General features: G+C 54.2%; 6 protein-coding genes across 6 annotated transcripts; 4 read left to right on the forward strand and 2 right to left on the reverse strand.

Annotated features, from left to right (window-relative positions):
* Positions 1-1348: 1348 nt before the first annotated feature.
* PpBr36_05283 (uncharacterized protein) lies at positions 1349-5439 on the forward strand (the record flags this gene model as incomplete). The annotated part of the gene is made up of 2 exons (XM_029892439.1): positions 1349-1581; positions 1761-5439. Coding segments are annotated over 2 exons (3912 nt in total), but the record flags the coding sequence as incomplete, so codon positions are not given.
* A 511-nt stretch (positions 5440-5950) lies between these two features.
* On the reverse strand, positions 5951-9668 carry PpBr36_05284 (uncharacterized protein; the record flags this gene model as incomplete). Its single annotated transcript, XM_029892440.1, has 6 exons — positions 5951-6357; positions 6429-8183; positions 8245-8838; positions 8908-9255; positions 9339-9503; positions 9638-9668. 6 exons carry the CDS (start codon positions 9666-9668, stop codon positions 5951-5953), a joined length of 3300 nt encoding a protein of 1099 aa, XP_029749474.1.
* A 512-nt stretch (positions 9669-10180) lies between these two features.
* PpBr36_05285 (uncharacterized protein) lies at positions 10181-12512 on the forward strand (the record flags this gene model as incomplete). Its single annotated transcript, XM_029892441.1, has 4 exons — positions 10181-10315; positions 10391-11333; positions 11408-11846; positions 12227-12512. 4 exons carry the CDS (start codon positions 10181-10183, stop codon positions 12510-12512), a joined length of 1803 nt encoding a protein of 600 aa, XP_029749473.1.
* A 3-nt stretch (positions 12513-12515) lies between these two features.
* On the forward strand, positions 12516-13065 carry PpBr36_05286 (uncharacterized protein; the record flags this gene model as incomplete). The annotated part of the gene is made up of 2 exons (XM_029892442.1): positions 12516-12712; positions 12768-13065. The coding sequence occupies 2 exons, from the start codon at positions 12516-12518 to the stop codon at positions 13063-13065; spliced, it is 495 nt and encodes a 164-aa protein (XP_029749472.1).
* A 1514-nt stretch (positions 13066-14579) lies between these two features.
* On the forward strand, positions 14580-15596 carry PpBr36_05287 (uncharacterized protein; the record flags this gene model as incomplete). The annotated part of the gene is made up of 1 exon (XM_029892443.1): positions 14580-15596. One exon carries the CDS (start codon positions 14580-14582, stop codon positions 15594-15596), a length of 1017 nt encoding a protein of 338 aa, XP_029749471.1.
* A 330-nt stretch (positions 15597-15926) lies between these two features.
* Positions 15927-17660, reverse strand: PpBr36_05288 (uncharacterized protein; the record flags this gene model as incomplete). Its single annotated transcript, XM_029892444.1, has 8 exons — positions 15927-16411; positions 16471-16618; positions 16683-16749; positions 16824-16884; positions 16948-16979; positions 17065-17099; positions 17444-17560; positions 17622-17660. 8 exons carry the CDS (start codon positions 17658-17660, stop codon positions 15927-15929), a joined length of 984 nt encoding a protein of 327 aa, XP_029749470.1.
* Between the last annotated feature and the right edge of the window lie 183 nt (positions 17661-17843).

Below are 17843 nucleotides of genomic sequence, written 5' to 3' on the forward strand. Positions count from 1 at the left end.
TAGCCGCTGAACATTCGACGTGAAAGGCGGCTCCGCCTCCACCTAGCCACAGGTTTACGGTTGTCACTCTTGTCAGCCAAATCTTGTTGCCTAGATTGGCGTGGGAGCAGAGTCGCAATTCTGCTGGATACCGATATTTTTTTTCTCCCTTTTTTTTCGGCAGTCAATCGGCTTTACTTTGAGGGAAGAAAAGACTTCAAGAGCCACTTGGGGAGGCAGATTTGTCTGCACTTTGTAGGTTTACGTCACGTTGGCTGTCGAAATAAAGAACGAATTGAGCTTTTCGTGGAGCTGAAAAGCCAAAGGGAGCTGCAGGGCAAAGTAAGCATGTTCTGGACCCTGGCGGCTTGTCAGCTGCGGAAGTTGACAAGCCGCATCTGTTTGGCCCACACACAATGAGACTTGCGGGAGAAAAAAAAACAATAATTGCCCCGGATATGTATGCCGGAAGATGGCGACAAGAAGCAACACATAAGGATGAATCGAGATAATAGTCCGCGTGGGCGGAAAGTGGGAGAAGACGCCACGACTGTCGGGCTAACCGTCACTTTACCAACGTTTGGTCTACTCCACATGCAGTTGTTAGTGCATGGGCTGCGATTTTTTGGTCAATCTTGATTGGCCGGCGTTTGGGTTTGTGAAGTAGATCTAGAAAATTATGTTGTGTGATGGATGGAGGATAAAACGTCGCCCGATGTGCCAAGAGAACCTTGGAAGGTTGGAAACAAAGGAACCAAGGGAGAAACAACTAAGAAACCGATCTCGTCAGTCAGCTAGATTGAATGATACAAGGAAAAGGAAAAAAAGAAAAAGAAAAAGAAAAGAAAAACCCGCCAGTAACAATGATATCCTAAAGTGCCAGGCGATGTGGTGCTGCTTAGCCCCGAGCCACTATTAATGTCTCGACGTTGACTTCGCCCGGCGCCTCGTGTTGTATCTTCCAGGTGGAAAAGCGAATGGTCCGGCCCACGTACAAAAGTTCATGTACGACCCATCCAACCAAACAAACTTGAATCGTCTATTGTGCTAGGTTGGGTTGTGATGTGCTGGGTTGTTGTACTTGTGCTCCCATTTTTATTCGTCCCGTCTCGTCGGTAGCTCTAATTTCAGCTCTGGTAGCGCCAACCTGCCTTCCTGCCTCGTTGATTCACAAACCCCCCCGATCAGTCCCCGTCCACCTTGTAAGCAACCAACTGCTTACGGCTGATTTCTCATTCCTCCCTTTTCAATGGATCTGATCTGTTAATCTCACGCGAAATCGTCAAAGTTTTAATGCTCACTTACAATTGACACCGTCTGAATATCTTTTGTTGACTTGACGATCCGGTTTTGATCTTCGATTCGCAGCGACAACCAAACAAAAGATAGGTGGTTACAGCGCGCGTCCCGCGACAGCGAATTCAGCCCACCTTCGCTGTCACTACTTGAGTCGCGCCAAGGAATGGAGACTATGGCCGACGTCGTCGATTCACCACAACTCATTCAAACCCCGTCGGTGAATCGACGTGGTTCGACGGAAAAACCTCCAATTTTGGCTTTCTCGTCCTCGTTTGAACGGTTACCTGATGAAATCATAGAGCAGTGAGTTAAATCTGACTCGCCGCCAGCCTTAATTTCGTAGCTTTTCCCCAATCGTTCGCAGATCAAGACGAAACAGGCACCATCCCAACACTACTATACTACACCACCCGCGAAACAAAACAATCAAACAACTAACTGACTCTTGCTCTGCTTGATTTTCGTACACCCTCCCCATTTAGGATCCTACGATTGACAGACCCAAATTCGTTCGCCTCCCTCGTACTCCTAAATTCCAAATGGCGAGCAGTATCACAGCAAGCGCATCTCTACGAACATCAGCTTTCGCAATGCCCATCCTACGCCGCGAGCCACAAGACCCGCCGTGCGACCCCCACGTCCGACGATGACCTTCCCGATCTCCGCCGGCTCTTTGCCCGCGAGGTCAAGCGCAACCTCTTCGATGCCTACCTGCGCCCAAGCCTGACCGTGATCAAGCTTGTATCCAATTCCATCAGCTCGTCCTCGTGTCCTGGCGGCGAAGGCATGCAGTTCCACCCATCTCCCCGAGGCCATCAGCTGCTGGCGTATAACTCGTCGCGCATCTACGTCATCGACGCGCGGGAACGCGAGATTAAAGTCAAGAGGGAGCTCAAGATCCTGAGGAGGCCCGCGGCGACGTGCATCATGGATGATGGCTCCCTGCTGGCCGTGCTTCTGACCGAGATGCAGGTCGACCTGTACGACCTCACCCAGTCTCCGCCTAAGCGCACACAGTCCATCATCTTGGATAACAGCCCTCGCGCCATCGCGCTGTCTCCATGTGGCTCAGTCCTGGCTGCCGCATACGAGGGTGGGATAGAGGTCTCGTCGCTCAGCCCTGGGGCCATGGGCACCGAGAGGAGGGCGGTCAAGTGCGACGCCGTCGATGCATTGGCATTTTCTTTTGACGGGACGCAGATTCTTGGGACAACGGTTCAGTCTACCCAGCCGAATACGGTGATATTGACGGCGCCCTACTACGATGCGGGCAGTCACATGGAGAGTGACAACATGAGTGGGCTGTGGACCACCTCCATCCTGTTTCCCAACACTAGCCGCGACTGCAGCCATGCCGTCCTGCTGCAGGATTCAAATTTCGAGGAGGCAACATGGGCGTTCACCTACGACAGGAGTTTTGAGACCTTCCGCGCCGTGAGGATCGACGACCTGCGGAACGGGACAACATACTTTACCGGTCCGGTCCCAAGCAAGAGCTCGCAGGGCAGATTGCTTCCGTGTACCCTTCCGGCAGCATCTTACCGTGGGGACCTCGTGGCGGCTGGATTCCAGGGGAAGGATATCTGGGTTTACGGTGTTCCCGAGGATCTGGACGCCGCGCCCGAGCCTCCAAGCAAGGACCCGGAGCACGGCTCGCCGGATAGCACCGGACTGCGTCGACGCGGCAGCGGGCCCTCGACGCGGTCCACATCACGGGGTCAGGAGAACGCCGACGAAAGAGTACCGCAGTGGCAGCTGCTGTGCGACAAACTTCGCAACACGTTCATTGCTGGGTCCAAGGTTGCCGAGTTGAGCGGTGCCGGCACTGTCAAGTGGGTCGCTGGATTTGGCGACTCGCCGCTCAAGGAAAGACTGATAGTTGGTGCCAAGGGCCTGTCTAACAAGCCAGCATCTGAGGAGGACGAGTTTGACTTTGCCGACGGTGGCAGGCTTACCCTGATCGACTTTGACTACGGTGTCGAAGACGGGCAAGTTACCGAGATCACCATCGAGGTCGGAGATGCTGAGCCCGAGGTTCTGGAAGAGGAGACGCGCGACATGGAGACCGAGGTGGCAATTGTCAGGAGGAGGACAGTAGCACAAAGGAGGGGCAATCAAAGCTCGGTGATGCGGGCTGCCACAACGGCCGCACGCCTGCCTCCTGTCCCCTTGCCGCCTATGCCGCGACGCACTAAGGGGGACGATGCTGATGACCCGCTTGTTTCACGACGAACAGGTGTGCCTCCGGTCCCGCAGAGGACTGAGACTGGCGGACCTTTGTCCGAGGATGGTGACGGCCAGTCACTGCTTGACCCTCAAGAGGCTCTGGAGGATCCATACTCCCAAACAGGACCCCGGTCCGGTCCAACTCTCCGTCGGGCGGCCACGGCCGCTGCTAATCACCGCCGCTTTCACCCGTCTGGCCCGGAGCCTGCAGCGGTTCAGTTCCGAAGGGTTGATGGACGGCAGGGTCCGCCTCATGAAAGTGATGCTGATAACTGGGTACCACCACCGCCACCGTACCAGAAGGAGAACCCGATCGTGGACCTCCCGTCGTTCCTGAGGCATAACAACATTCCGCCTGCCGGTGACACGAACACCGCCACTCCTCCCGTGCCGCCCATCCCCAGCCAAATATCGCACCAAGCATCGCGTAGCAACCCCGTGCTGCCAATAATCCGGCAAACGGCTCCAAATAGACTGTCATCACACGATGGCGTCTTGGCCACTAACCAACAAAGACACGCCAGTGACTCTAGTGTGGGCCGCTCGCGAAGCATTGATGCACCACAGCCCAGTCCGAGCACGTCAGGGCTGGGTATCCGTGACAACGAAGACATATACGATGTCAGCCCGCCAGGGACTCCGAATCAGTCAGGGCCACGGCCGCCTACGATTCCTCGTCATTCGACCGATAGCAGCGGGCATTTGACGACAACACCCAATCGCACTCCCAAAATGTCAACCCCGGTGGCACCTTCTCCAGTGGTCTCTAACATGGGCCAAGATACACCCACACCGGCGCCCGCTGTGTTCACGCCTTCAACGATTGCGAGCACGCCAGCTGTTGGGCAAGGCGGACAGGGAGGACCGCCGCTGCTTGACCTTCAGATACCGACGTCTGCTCTGTCGCCTTCGCAGATGTGGAACAGTCTTGCCACAGCAACCAGCGATCAGCAGTCAGCAAGTGCCAGGGTTTTGTCAAACTCCCAGACTTGGCCCAAGCAGGCTTCGTCAGATAAGCCATCACCGGCGGTCAGTATGTCTACGGCTGGCATTCCGCAGTCGGCCCCGGCCACAAACTTCGACCCCAACGAGGCCATCGCCCAGGCTCAGCAACTGCCCCAACCAGGCGCTGCCCGTTCGGCCACCTATGGCGCCTCCATTCAGCCTCCCGCAATCCCTTCACAACGCCAACGTCAGCCCTACTCGCCAAGCCAGCACCCTCTCCAACAAAACCCGATAACCCCAAGAGTACCCCACGCCCAACAGGCCTCACCAGTTCCGCCCCCCGAGACGCCCCTCATCATCAGTACCCCGCGCGGGATCATGGGCGCCTTCGATGCGCCAGGCTCCGCGAAGCAAGCCGAGCCACGACCCGAGACACCCCTCGTGTCACCCGTGCCCCGCCATCCACGCGCCTCGCCCGGCTCATCGGGCCCCGGCTTCCGCCCGGCCGCCGAGCGCCTCGAGGGCATGTACAACTCATCGTCGTCGATTCCGCGCCCGCCGCACGACTTCCTCAACGTCCCGCTCGTCCCGGCGTCTCCCATGTCCTCGGGTGCAACGTCGCGCGCTGCCTCGGCGAGCGTGCTTGGCCGGCGCAAGAGCCGCGCGGAGCGCAGCGCCGCCCGCAACATGTCAGACGCCAAGAAGCGCGGCTGGAGGCGGTCCAAGAGCAAACGCGGCAAGAAAAAGGGTGCCAATGGTGACAACAACAACAACCAGCAGCAGCAGCACGACGCGGCGGCGTTCCTCTCCCACCAGCAGCCCGATGTCGAAGGCAGCAGTGCCCAGGCCTGGACCGAGATCTCGGCGCCGCCTCCGGGAGTGCTGGGTCCGCAGAGCAGCGCCAATGCGGCCATGAGCGCGTACCAGGATAAAAAGGGCGGTAGCCGCTTGAGTAAACATAAAAAGGATCACAAGTGTATCGTTATGTGACAGATTTACTTTTTCCTCTTTTTTTGTCGTTTATTCATTTGTCTTTGTTGAAATCTTGGGTATCTGGGGATAGGCGTTTTAGGACTGTGAGCTGAAGTTCTTGGGTAAATAGAAACTATGGGTTGGATATATATATATATATATATATATAGAAAAAAAAAAAATGCATCTTGGGCTACCAATACACAACTTGTCAACCATGTCTCGTCTGGTTTTTGCTTGCACCAGTGTTCCAGCCCGTTTCTTTTTTGCACACTGCTGCATCCTGTCCATAAATTTGGGCTGTGCTGAAGGATTATGATATAATCTCTACAAGTATTCCCTATTCGCTACGAGGAAACGCCATTATGCAACAGTCGACCACACGGCGCGTAAATTTGGTCATTCGAGTTTGTTTCGCTCAACCTAAAGACAAATGTGAAATTACCCAGTACCCGCAAAAAGTCCTTTTATTTCCGCAAGTTGTATGCTACATGATTTCGCTTGCCCTCGAGACGTTAAATCTTTGAGCTCACTCCAACTTCAAATCCTCAAACTGCTTGATTGTGGCTTTGAATCCCTCCGCTTCGCTCTCCATATCTGCCAGCTTCTTCTTGTCTGCCTCCTGCAGCTCTGCTGTCGCCTTCTCCTGGTACTTGGGGTCGTTCAGCACCTTCTTTTGACGCTCAATCTGACTCGAGGCCTTGTCAAGCTTCTTCTGCGCCTTGGAGATCTCGGCATCGATGTCGACACGGCCCTTGACGTGCAGGAAGACGGCGGCCGTCGCGCCACAAGGGAACACGACACAGCCGGCCGGTCGGTTGGCGCTGGCTTCAAGGACCTCGATGGCGGTAACACCCTTGCCTGACAGAGACTTGATGGACTGCAGCTCCTTGCGAGCGGTGGCAACAGATGCATCGTCGTAGCATTGGATGAAGACTGTAGAACAGTTTTGAGAATTAGTAAATCAATCCTCCACAGTTGGCGGACGCATATTCATGTCTACTTACCCTGAGCCTCGTCCTTCAATGCATACTCTGCCATGAGAGATCGGATACCCCTGGAGCAGTCAAGCACAAGCTCGTACGCGGTTTCGGCAGATGTGTTGTCCAGTGCCTCGTCGTACTGCGGGTAAGAAGCAACGACGAGAGACGGTGTGGTGTCGCCCTTGCGACGGGGCAGACGCTGCCACAGCTCCTCCGTGACGAATGGCATGAAGGGGTGAATTAGAAGCAGAGCCGACTCGAGAGCTGTGTACAGAGTCTGCATGGCGGACTCCTGCTCGGCGGCCGAGCCATCTTGCAACAAAGCCTTGGAGTTCTCAATAAAGACATCACAAAGCTGGTTGTACCAGTATGCATACACGAGCTGGCTGGACTTCATGAACTCGCGCTCTTGCAACGCCTCATTGATGCCCTTGGTGGCCTGGTTCATCTTGTGGAGGATCCATTGTTCGGCAAGGGATTCGCTCCCACCAAGTGTGCGTTTCTCGCGTGGTACAAAGTCGGGGTAGTTCTCAAGCTTACCGAGCACATACTTGGAAGCTTGCCAGATTTTGTTAGAGAAACGGCGGAAGGCATGCATAACCTTGATGTCGAAGTTGATGTCGCCACCGCTGGTGGTGTAGTTGATCATGCAGAAGCGGAGTGCATCGGCTCCACACTCGGGAATACCCTGAGGGAAAGCCTGCTTCTGGTACTTTGTTGCCTTTTCTACCTCGCCGGATGCAAGATTGCCGACAAGGAGTTTGGCGTGCAGGTCTTCCAGCTTAATACCCTTGATGACGTCCAACGGGTCGATGACGTTACCCAGTGACTTGGACATCTTCCTGCCATCGCTGTCTCGGACGAGGGAATGGCAGTACACCTCGTTGAAAGGCACCTTGCCTGTCAACTTCATGCCCAACATAATCATCCTGGCGATCCAGAAGGTCAAGATATCCCAACCGGTTTCCAGCGTGCTGGTGGGGTACAACTTTTGCAGATCCTCCGCCGAAGTGTTGGGCCAGCCTAGCGTGGAAAAGGGCCAGAGACCCGAGCTGAACCAAGTATCGAGAACATCCTCGTCTCTGACCAGCTTGAATTTCTTGTCGCCCAAGGCCTTCTTGGCCTTCTCTTCGGCTTCTTGTTCCGTCTTTCCGGCAAACCAACGGCTGTTTGCGCCTCGGTCGTTCTCGTCACCCTCAATCTCAGCAAAGTAGACAGGGCATTGGTGACCCCACCAGAGCTGACGAGAGATACACCAATCTTGGATATTCCTCATCCAGTGCTTGAAGCTCTTCTCTGATGATTGCGGCTTGATCTTGATCGAGCCGTCCTCTACTGCGCCGATCGCCGCATCGGCCATCTCGCGCATGCGCATCCACCATTGAGGCTTCATTATCGGCTCAATAATATCTTTGCTCCTCTCGCACATGGGAAGACTCATGGGGTTGTCCTTCTTGTCCACGTACAGGCCGGCCTTCTTAAGATCATCCTGGATGGTGTATCGCACGTCGAACCGTTTCTGGCCCTTGTAAGCACCGGCGTTCTCATTCATCAAGCCGTCGTCAGTGAGAATGTTGATAAACTCCAGATTGTGGGTTTGGCCCATGGCAAAATCGTTAGGGTCATGAGCAGGCGTAAGCTTCACGGCACCAGTACCAAAGTCCATTTCCACGGACTTGTCGGCCACAATTGGGAGCTTGCGGCCGGGGATAAACGGATGCACAGCATTCTTGCCGACGAGGTGCTTGTACCTCTCGTCATCAGGGTGAACCGCAATACCTGGATGACTCGTTAGCAAGGGCTTTGGCCGGGCACTTTCAAGGAAGGGCACAGGTCTTACCTGTGTCTCCAAGCATGGTCTCGATACGAGTAGTGGCCACAGTGATGGTCTCGTCGGAGCCCTCCAGCGGGTATTTGAAGGAGACGATCACACCAAACTCGACCTTCTTCGAATATCCGGGAACATCCAGCAGCGTCCTGCCGGCAATTTCCTTGTTCTCGACCTCAAGGTTGGAAATCGCGGTGTTGAGCTGGGTGCACCAGTTCACCAGCCTGTTGGCCCTGTAAATGACGCCTTCCTCGTGCAGTCGAACAAAGGCCTCCATCACAGCGGCACTAGAGTTCTCGTCCATGGTGAAAGCTTCCCTTGACCAGTCGAAGCTTCCGCCCATCTTGCGAAGGGCGTTGTTGATCTTCTCGTGGTACTCTCCCTTCCACTCCCACACTTTGCCGATGAAGGCTTGACGCCCCAGATCATGGCGTGTCTTTTGCTCCCTCTTCCACAGCATCTTCTCGACGACAGTTTGGGTTGCGATACCGGCATGGTCGCAGCCAGGCAACCAAAGGGTTGTCTTGCCACGCATCCTCTCATATCTGATCATCAAATCCTGCAAACTGTCTCCAAGTGCGTGTCCCATGTGTAGCGCTCCGGTAACTGAAGAAGTCCATATCAGTAACAGTTCACGCGTTACTTACTGTACCGGGTGGGGGAAAAGGCACCTACCGTTTGGAGGGGGGTGGACAATGACAAAGCTGCCTTCATCCTTGACGTTTCCATCCTTGGTGAACTCGGGCTTGAAGAAGCCTTCCTTCTCCCACCAGTCGTACCATGCCGATTCAACGGCCACGGGGTTGTATGCTGTGTAGTGAGGGTCCGTCAAGGGCCGGAGACGCTTCTTCTCGCCGGGGGGCGTGTCATTCACGTACGGCGGGAGAGCGGGCTCCTCAGCCTTCTTGGCCTTTTCCTTCTTTGGCTTGTCAGCCCCCGCTGCCGGTGCTGATTTGGTTGCCGCCGCCGCCTTCTTTTGCTCAAACTTGGCCTGCTTCTCAGCCTTTTTCCGTTCCTTTTCCACTATCTATCGCGTCAACCGGCAGTTCGTGCGGAGGAAAGACAAGGCTTGACGGGGAAGCTTGGCAAGAGAATGGGGTTCGTACACTCTTTAGCGGTTTTCACCTTGGCTGGAGCCTCGGCGGCGCCAGCATCCTGACCAGCAGCATGCGTGCCAGGGTTGCCTGTGGATGTGGTGTCTTGAACGGCGGATTTGGTGTCCTGGGACAGAGGAGGAGGTGTCCCGTCGTCGGGGCCCTTGGTAGACCCAACTGAAGACCACAAAGTGTTAGTGTGTGTGACTCAATGGACGGATGGCCACGAGACTCTTATGTGACTGAGGACTGGAAAGCAACAGAAGGTATATCGACAAGAGAAGTATAACAAAGTAGAGGAGCAAACTCACTGGGATTGCCGCGTCCGCTGTTGGTTGCCATTGTAGCTACTCTAAATATGTATGGTGACGGACGCACCAAGAGTGCGCGGGAGAGTAGACGAGACGTGGTGACGATTTGGGTGCTGTGGGTTGCTTCAACCCACAGACGCGCGACTCGGTGCGGGGGAGGTAGGAAATATTCTGCCGCTAGGTGCAGGCGGCGGGCGTAAGTGGTGAGCAGTGTGCCTCTTCTCTGTATGCGCCATCCAATGGACCTCCTGCAGGCGGCAGGAATCGCACCCACCTAAAGCTTGAAAATTGAGTGCTCTCAGCAGCAGACAGCACCGCCACAGCCCATAGCAGGCGCCACACCAGCGGGGGAGGCTTGAACACCCTTGATCATTTTTGGTGGATCCAAGTTCTGATCGGGTGGATCCTGATGTAATCCGATCGCTAGCGGTCGTGCTGGTGACGAGGTGATCTCGCATGAATAAAATGAGATCCATCTGAGCAAATCAGAACCCAGTTTGCGATTTGTGTTCAATATGTTAAAGAGTCGGATTCACCAGTGAAATGCCACTCCGTTCAATTGGCCTACGGGCTTATCAGTCTGTACAGATAATCTCGTCTCGAAGATGGGCGTCGACTTTGGGTGCAAGCAAAAGTCGGGATCGTTTATCCGTTTTGGGTAACGGTTCATTAACAAAGGTATTGTGAGCCCAGGACATCCTGTATAGGACAATTATCATATACTCCAAAACCTTTTGTGCTGACTTGGCGTAGCAAGATGCCCTGAGCCGCATATCAGCGTGGCAAGGAGCTGCAGAAAAGGATGGAGTTGACTCGCAGCCAACGAACGCGGTCGCCATCCTTGTATCAAGAGACCTCTCGAGGTGGCTTGACGACTCAGATTTCATGTCAGCACTCATCTCTAGTCTCAGTCTTGGCAGCTCAGAGGCTTCCCAGACGGATGTAAATGTCCTGAGTGCAGCGGTGGATAGCCTTTGCCCACAATCTCTGCACGGCACCCCCTCGAGCGGCCTTTCCATCCTTCGAGGTGACCAAGACGCCATACTCCCAGGCCTGTGGCAACAAGACTTTGAAACGACATCACCTACCTTTATGCAACGCTCAGAAGACGCGCGCCCATCCATTTCTATGCGTCTGAACCCGTTTCTTGGTGACTTTCGCGCCGTAGATGCCACCCTACCGCTGGCCAACACGGTTTTCCAAAACGCTCGCCCGTTCACGCTTATTGCCAGCAAGTGGAGGCATGATTCCGCCACTAGCACAGCACCTAGGCTCGTTGATGCATTGGAAAAAGAGACGCAGCGCATCGTGGCATCTACCGGAAGCATCCAGTCGCATGCTAACATCTCGGTACCTATTTTCCCATTGACTGCACCGAGGAGAATAGCATCGGGTCTCGGCAACATCGTGCGCCAGATTGAGGTGGGCGATGCTCCTGTTCCTGCGTCGGAGGAGCTCGAGACTGCTATGCACGCTCTGATCGATGCGCGCGAGAGGCTGCTCCCGGAAGCTGGTCCAACCTCCAACAGGACCTGGGCATTGGTCGTCCCCGAGAACTCTGCAAGTCTTGAATTCCTCAAAGGTTTTTCCACTTCGGTAGGTGAGGCTGGCGTCAAGAGCGAGCAAGAGAGGGCAGAGACTTTTGCGAGACATTTCTCGAGCATTCTTGAGGAGGGCGGCCGCTTACACCGAGTCTGTAAGTCACAGTTTTAATCCGTAATTTGAAGTTCCACATAGAGGGAATGCCTACTAATATATTCTCTACCATAGTGAGCGGTGGAGGTGGCTGGGGCGCCAAAAGGGGTCTGCTGTCCCTTGACCCGCAAACGACATATTCATCATCAGGGCCGGAAGATTTGGAGACTTTCATGGCGGCCTTTGGTGGCGAGACTACACCAAACAGTGTTGTATCGCCAGGGTCTTACATTCAGTTCCTGGTCGAGCCGCTACAGCCATCGCCGGCGCAGGGAACACAGCGACTTCCGTCATTGCTTCTCGGAACCACGCCATCAAACCCTGTCGAATTGGGCGATGGCGAAAATAGCAGGGGCAAGCAGCCCCCTAATCTCGTCGAGGGACACTTTGGTGCCTTGTCGAATTCGGGCATTTATCTCAGCCTTGCCTCAAGCTCGAATAGCGGAAGCTATCCGGGTCAAATACTCACCAAAGTCGATGCCCCAAACTCTTACTTGTGGGAAGGATCAAGTCGGTGGATATAGTGGAAATGTAGCAACATGATGTACAATATGTTTGATTACCATAAACAGCAGTCGTCTAGTATTAAACACCGCTTTTTGTAAGTCTCTCCCTATTCCTTCGACCCAGCTCTCATGCTTTAGCACACAGGTTACGCAATACGCAAGGCGTATCACCGAGGTAGCCTGCATGCGGCATAGACGGAAGCCCAGTAGCCAGTAAAATTTGCCGTATAGGCGCTTGCGTTGCGCCCATTTCAGGGGTTGGACATTCGTAAGCCAACACCTGCCTCCCAGTTGGTGGGATTGCCTATAGTTGGACAGCCAACTCCTTCTTCTCTCACCATTGTCTTCCGATCCGACTAATTTCATATGCAAATTAATACCCTGGCAGATTCTGTGGCATCTGCAGATTCTCACAAGGCCCACATAACGGTGTCTACTCGGCCATGTCCTTTGGCTACTCGGTTGGCGATCTGATAGCGGGAGCCAACATGACCCACAAGCTCGTCCGCCTCATGTCGGGCACGAGCGGCGCCAGCGTCGAATACCAGGAGGCGATGGCGGAGCTGTGCGCGATGCAAGACGCATTTATACAGATCAGCAAAATGCACCGCGTGAGCGACGTGCGGATCTTCCCACAAGCCACGGTCAACGCGGTCTCGGTCATCGTGATATAGTCAATGGACACCATTGGCAAGTTTCTCAATCGAACCAAAAGCTACCACAAAGGCATCGTCCGCGGCGAGGCATGTGGGGTAGATGGGAGCTGGAGGAAGATTGGTTGGGCCCTGTTCAGAGACCACGAGCTCAAGGAGCTTCGAGATTCATTGCACGCTCGACTGGCCTCCGTGAACACGCTTTTGATAGCAGCGCAACAGTAAATGCTTGTTCTAAGAGCCCTCTTCATGGTGTGTTTATTTCTTACTGACAAGACCAAGTTTCAAACCCGGTATTATATACCTGCAGCCTATATATATATATATATATATATATAACAACGCAATTCGACATGAGAACAACTCACCGTTGACGCAACAAAACACATCCCCTTCAGCGTTGGCTACTACTCATGTGATCTCTGAAACACCCCTTGGGGGAGAGCTCTCTGTAAAATCCGAGACAGATTCGCCACAAGTCTTGCAGACGCAGGACGCGGGTCTCGATGACGCCCTCTGGGAGAAGAAGGTCGATCTGGCTATAATTACAGTCAGAATCGAAGCACGTCATTAAGAATTGAGGTAGATCAGAGAAAGATAACAAACAAGAAAAACGGTACAAGGTTGACGATCAATTTCCGATCGAATTCTGTCATAGGATAGACACAAGCTTCAATTTCCTTTGGAAGATTGTCAAAACATGGCAGAAAAGTGTGATTTCCTTTGCGGGCAAAATCCTAAAGAGGTACTAATCCGCGTTAACAGACATCTATAAGCCGCAGGGAATGGAAGGGCTCATGAAGTAGTCATTCCTACATGTGGTTATCTTTGGGGCTCGCGTTCAACAAGTCCATAATAACCTGATTACGAGATCATTCATTCACCGTCGTCAGATTTTTTGCAACCAATAGGAGGCGAGATATTTCGCCTCGGGTATCTCTCCCATAGTGCATTCAAGACAGGTAGGCACTTAGGTCACGTATTTCCGATACACTGCACTCAAACGAGTCCTCTCCAGCCTACTATCCTGATCACCATACAATTCAAGCGAGAGCCTCAAGTCATCATATATCCAATCGCTCGCTGATTAGTCTCATCCCTGACCCGAACAGAAGTCCAGCCGAGGCTTCCAAAGTACTTCCTGGGAAGGGGGTTCGTCCCTTGGCAAGTCGACTACAAACTTGGGGGGAAAGCTAGTGAGCAACATGACAAAGGGAGGAAATGCAAGAGCTTCCATGACCGGGAAATCCCTGGCTGTAAATAGTTCACAACGTGTGCTCAGTCAGAACCAGCAGGATGTGAACCGCCTGAGTTATCATGACGTGAAAGTCAATAGTAATGCGCAGCTCCCATGGCTGCATCCAGTCGATGAATCACAGTAGCTCAACACTCTCAACTTCGGAATATATGCACGCCTCGGATTATCAAACAGAGATTTTGTCACGCTCTTTAGGTGACGGTAGATAATCAAGAGCAACATCATGTACCGTACCAATCGTCATTCAGTTAAGTACCTATGTGTTTACATCAAATGACTTGATTTCATACCTTCTTTATTGTCTACCAACGACTATTGGAGAGAAAAATGTTTCAAGTCTGACAAGTTTGTCATTACATCAGCTCGAGTTGCCCATACATAAGCTTACAATGCCTTCCAATTGTGTATAGCGTGTATTCTGTATCCGGTCCACTCAAGAGCTAGCTATTGCATCCTTACCCCACGCCAGCTCCCCGCGACTCAGATCTGAGCACCATCATCATAGAAGAGGTACGCCGGCCAGATATTCTACACTTGGTCCTGAAACTTGACAGCGGCTTCTTTTTGGCCGAGCCGGAGTCTTGCACATCTGCTTGAAATAAACAGAGGCGGCACATGGCAAGAATATTTTGTTGACGCAAGCGTTTCAACCTTTGGGGGGGCACGATTCAGTACAGCACAGAGTATAGAACTGCTTGTTGCGTATCTCCGTCCCCTTGCCTGAAGATTATATCCATGCTGTCTTGGGACCTTCCCAAAAGAAAGAAAAGAGACAAATAGATTTAAAAATACCTCTCACGATCAACTCAAGCCTCATACCGAAAAGAAAAATGGCCTCAGAAAAGCCCCTCCCCAAGGTCGCCATCCTCTCCATCGGCGACATGGGCGCCGGCATCGCCCGCCTGCTCCTGGCGCACTCCTTCCCGGTGGCCACAAACGTGTCCAACCGGAGCAAGGACACGCAGCAGCGCGCCGCCGACGCAGGCATCACGACGCTGTTCAAGGACGACCTTGGGCTCGTGGACTGGGCCGACGTGGTGCTGTCCGTGGTTCCGCCCGCCGACGCCGCCGCCACGGCGCAGCGCGTCGTCGACGCCCTGGCCTTCTCCAAGACGCATCAAGACGGCCAAGACGGCAGCACGCTGTACTACGCCGACATGAACGCCATCTCGCCCGCGACCTGCCGCGACGTGGCCGCCATGTTCGCCCGCGCCCGCGCCCCCGTCGTCTTCATCGACGGCTGCATCCTCGGCGGACCGCCCAAAGCGGCGGCGGCGGCGGCGGCAGCAACTACAGCCGCCGCTTCTGAGGATGACGACGCATCCAAAACATGGAAGGTGCCGCTCTGCCCGACGTCCGGCCCCAGCAGCCTGGCTGACATCCACCCGCTGCTGCAATCCACGCTCAACGCGCGGCCCATCTCGGCGGACGTGGGGGCGGCGTCGGGGCTCAAGATGTGCTTCGCGTCGCTGTCCAAGGGCTTCTCGGCCATCGCCGTGCAGGCATTCACGACGGCGCACCGCCTGGGCGTGCTGGAAGACCTCAAGTCCGTGCTGGGGGAGCGGAACCCGGCCAAGCTCAAGCAGGCCGAGGGCGCCATCACCGCCATGCCGCCCAAGGCCTACCGCTGGGTCAGGGAGATGGAGGAGATCAGCAACACCCACAGCGTCGACGGCGGCTTCGGGCCTGAGCTGTTCGCCGGCGCCGCCGATGTTTTCAGGGCCGTGGCCCAGGATACCGTACTGGGGCAGGAGAAGATTGGGAGCAGAAAGAGAGGGTTGACGGTGGAGGATGTGGCTGAGGCCATGAGTGAGGGCATGGACAAGAAGAGAAAGAAGACGGAATGATTACCTGATGTTGAGATGACGCGTGACTCGATTGGAAAAAACGCATTGAAAAGGGGGAAACGTAGCGGCTCGTACTAGCACTGATGCTCCTTTTGAGTGGGTGGGAGATATGTTATATACATGGTGGTGCAACTTTATCACGAGGCAATCAAGACAAATCAAGATCAGTGGTAAAACACCGCTGCAGCATAAGCCATTCTTGACCAGATAATGCGCCTCTCTTGAGCTTCTAGATACCTTGCTAGCTTCAAGTCATGCAAAAGGGCGACACCGCAATGTGGACACGGATATCAGCCCAAATTGGTGGGCGCTCCAACCGTGATCATCCTTCTAAGCAATCATATCGATGTCATCATCAACAGTTCCGTTGGCTGGAGCAGCAGTCGTAGCAGCTGCAGCTGGGGCGGTGGTAGCGTTATTGCTGTTGCCGCCGCCAAAGTAATCGTCCATCTCAGCATCCAGCTCCTCCTGCGTCTTCTTGGTGCGACCGTCGCGCCCAGTACGCTGACCACCCTCCTCGTCGCCCTCACCTCTACGACGACCACTACCGCCACCACCACGCTCCCTCCTAGCGCCCGGCCGGCGACCGTCGCGGCGATTACCAGAGGTGTATGGGCTACCCGAACGCGAACCGCTAGGGATATACCTGTCGATTCCCCGACGTGCCGCATCCTCTTCGGGTGATAGGGATCGGTTCCGGCCTGATGGCATGGTTATGCGCTCCGACAGTGGCCTCCCTGGCTTCACAGCGTTATCGAACGGGTTCCGACGTGAGCCAGCGCCAGTTGGGATTATGCTGAGGCGAATAGGTTGTCCTATACTTGATATTAGTAAACATGCATGTTACACGTATGGCCCTCGTGATGCAAATTACCTGCTGCGTTAGCGCCGTCAAAGTCCTTCACGGCCAAGGTTGCGTCTTTGTGGCTTTCATAAGTCACATAAGCGATACCCTCTGACCGGCCGGAGCGATCGTAGAGAAGCTCGAGACTGATGATTGGGCCGATACGGCTGAATAATCCCTGTCCATGGTGGTGAGTATTTGTCCACACACTGAGGTTTCCGGATGAATGAAGCCAAACATACTTGGAGATCTTCCTCGGTCAACTCGTAGTGGATATTTTCCACCCGAATCTTCGTGCCCCTTGAGCTTCTGCAGATAAATTCCGGTCAGGGTTTCCGTGCTGGCAGCCCTCGGCGCATCGTAACATTGGGTTAGAAGCTCACCCTTGATCCTTATCGAAGTCATCGTCTCTTCGGCGTGAGGACCTGCCACCGCGGCGGGAGTCTAGTCGTCACTTTATCAGCAGTCGCATTCGCGGTGTTTATGTTGCTGGAGACGGAACAGTACCGTTGTCGTCGTATCTGTCATGAACCCACTCGCTATATAGCACCACATTGTCAGGTCACGGCTCCCCAGGTATCTTTGCCACATCTTCCAAACATGTAGTCGCCGGGCAAAACTCACGAGTCCAGGTTCCGTGATTGATCATCTCGATAGCTCTGTTTCCGTCAACGAACAAACACGAGACACGCAGTCGTTAGCTTGAGGAGGTAATAGGTTGTGTTTGCCATCGACTTTTTCGTCCTTCCAAGTCCGCCCTCCACAGATCTGCTTGGGCTCCGAATGCGTGGAATGGACTGGCTAGCTGAACTAGCTGGCGACTGAGGACGAGAAAAGAGGCCTCGACGGAAAAGAATAAAATGTCTGGGGGAGAGGGCGAGGATGTTCAACCTGGCCAGAGTCCAGTTAGCAACAATCATCGCCAGAGCAGTTCAGTCGCCAGCCTGTCCATCCAGCCCAACCATCCACACCAAGTTGTACCGATTAAATGATGTCGACGTACCTTTCTGACTCCGTCGCGCGGGTAGTCCGGCCTTTCGCGCTCGCGGCGCCTGTTGCCACCTCCACCGCCGCCGCCGCCGTTGCGGGGACCGCGGGAGCCTCGGCCGCCGTTCTTGTTCTTCAATTGCTTCGATGTCAGCATTAAGTAGTAGGTATGGCCACCACATTAGGGTACTGACTTGGCGCTCGGCCAGGATCTCGTCGAGGCTGCGGTCCATTGCTTAAATTGGTTTTCCCAAAGGGGCGACTGTGACTGTTGATTTGACGACAGTTGGCCGCCAAAAAAAAAAAAAAAAAAAAGAAAAAAAAGAGAGAGAGAGAGAGAGAGCAATGCGATTGATGGTGAAATAAGATGTATGTCTAAAAATTGGTACGACCCCGGATGTAACTGACTGCAGTGA

Source organism: Pyricularia pennisetigena, chromosome 6 (assembly GCF_004337985.1).
Source record: "Pyricularia pennisetigena strain Br36 chromosome 6, whole genome shotgun sequence".
In the NCBI taxonomy this organism is placed as follows: domain Eukaryota; kingdom Fungi; phylum Ascomycota; class Sordariomycetes; order Magnaporthales; family Pyriculariaceae; genus Pyricularia; species Pyricularia pennisetigena.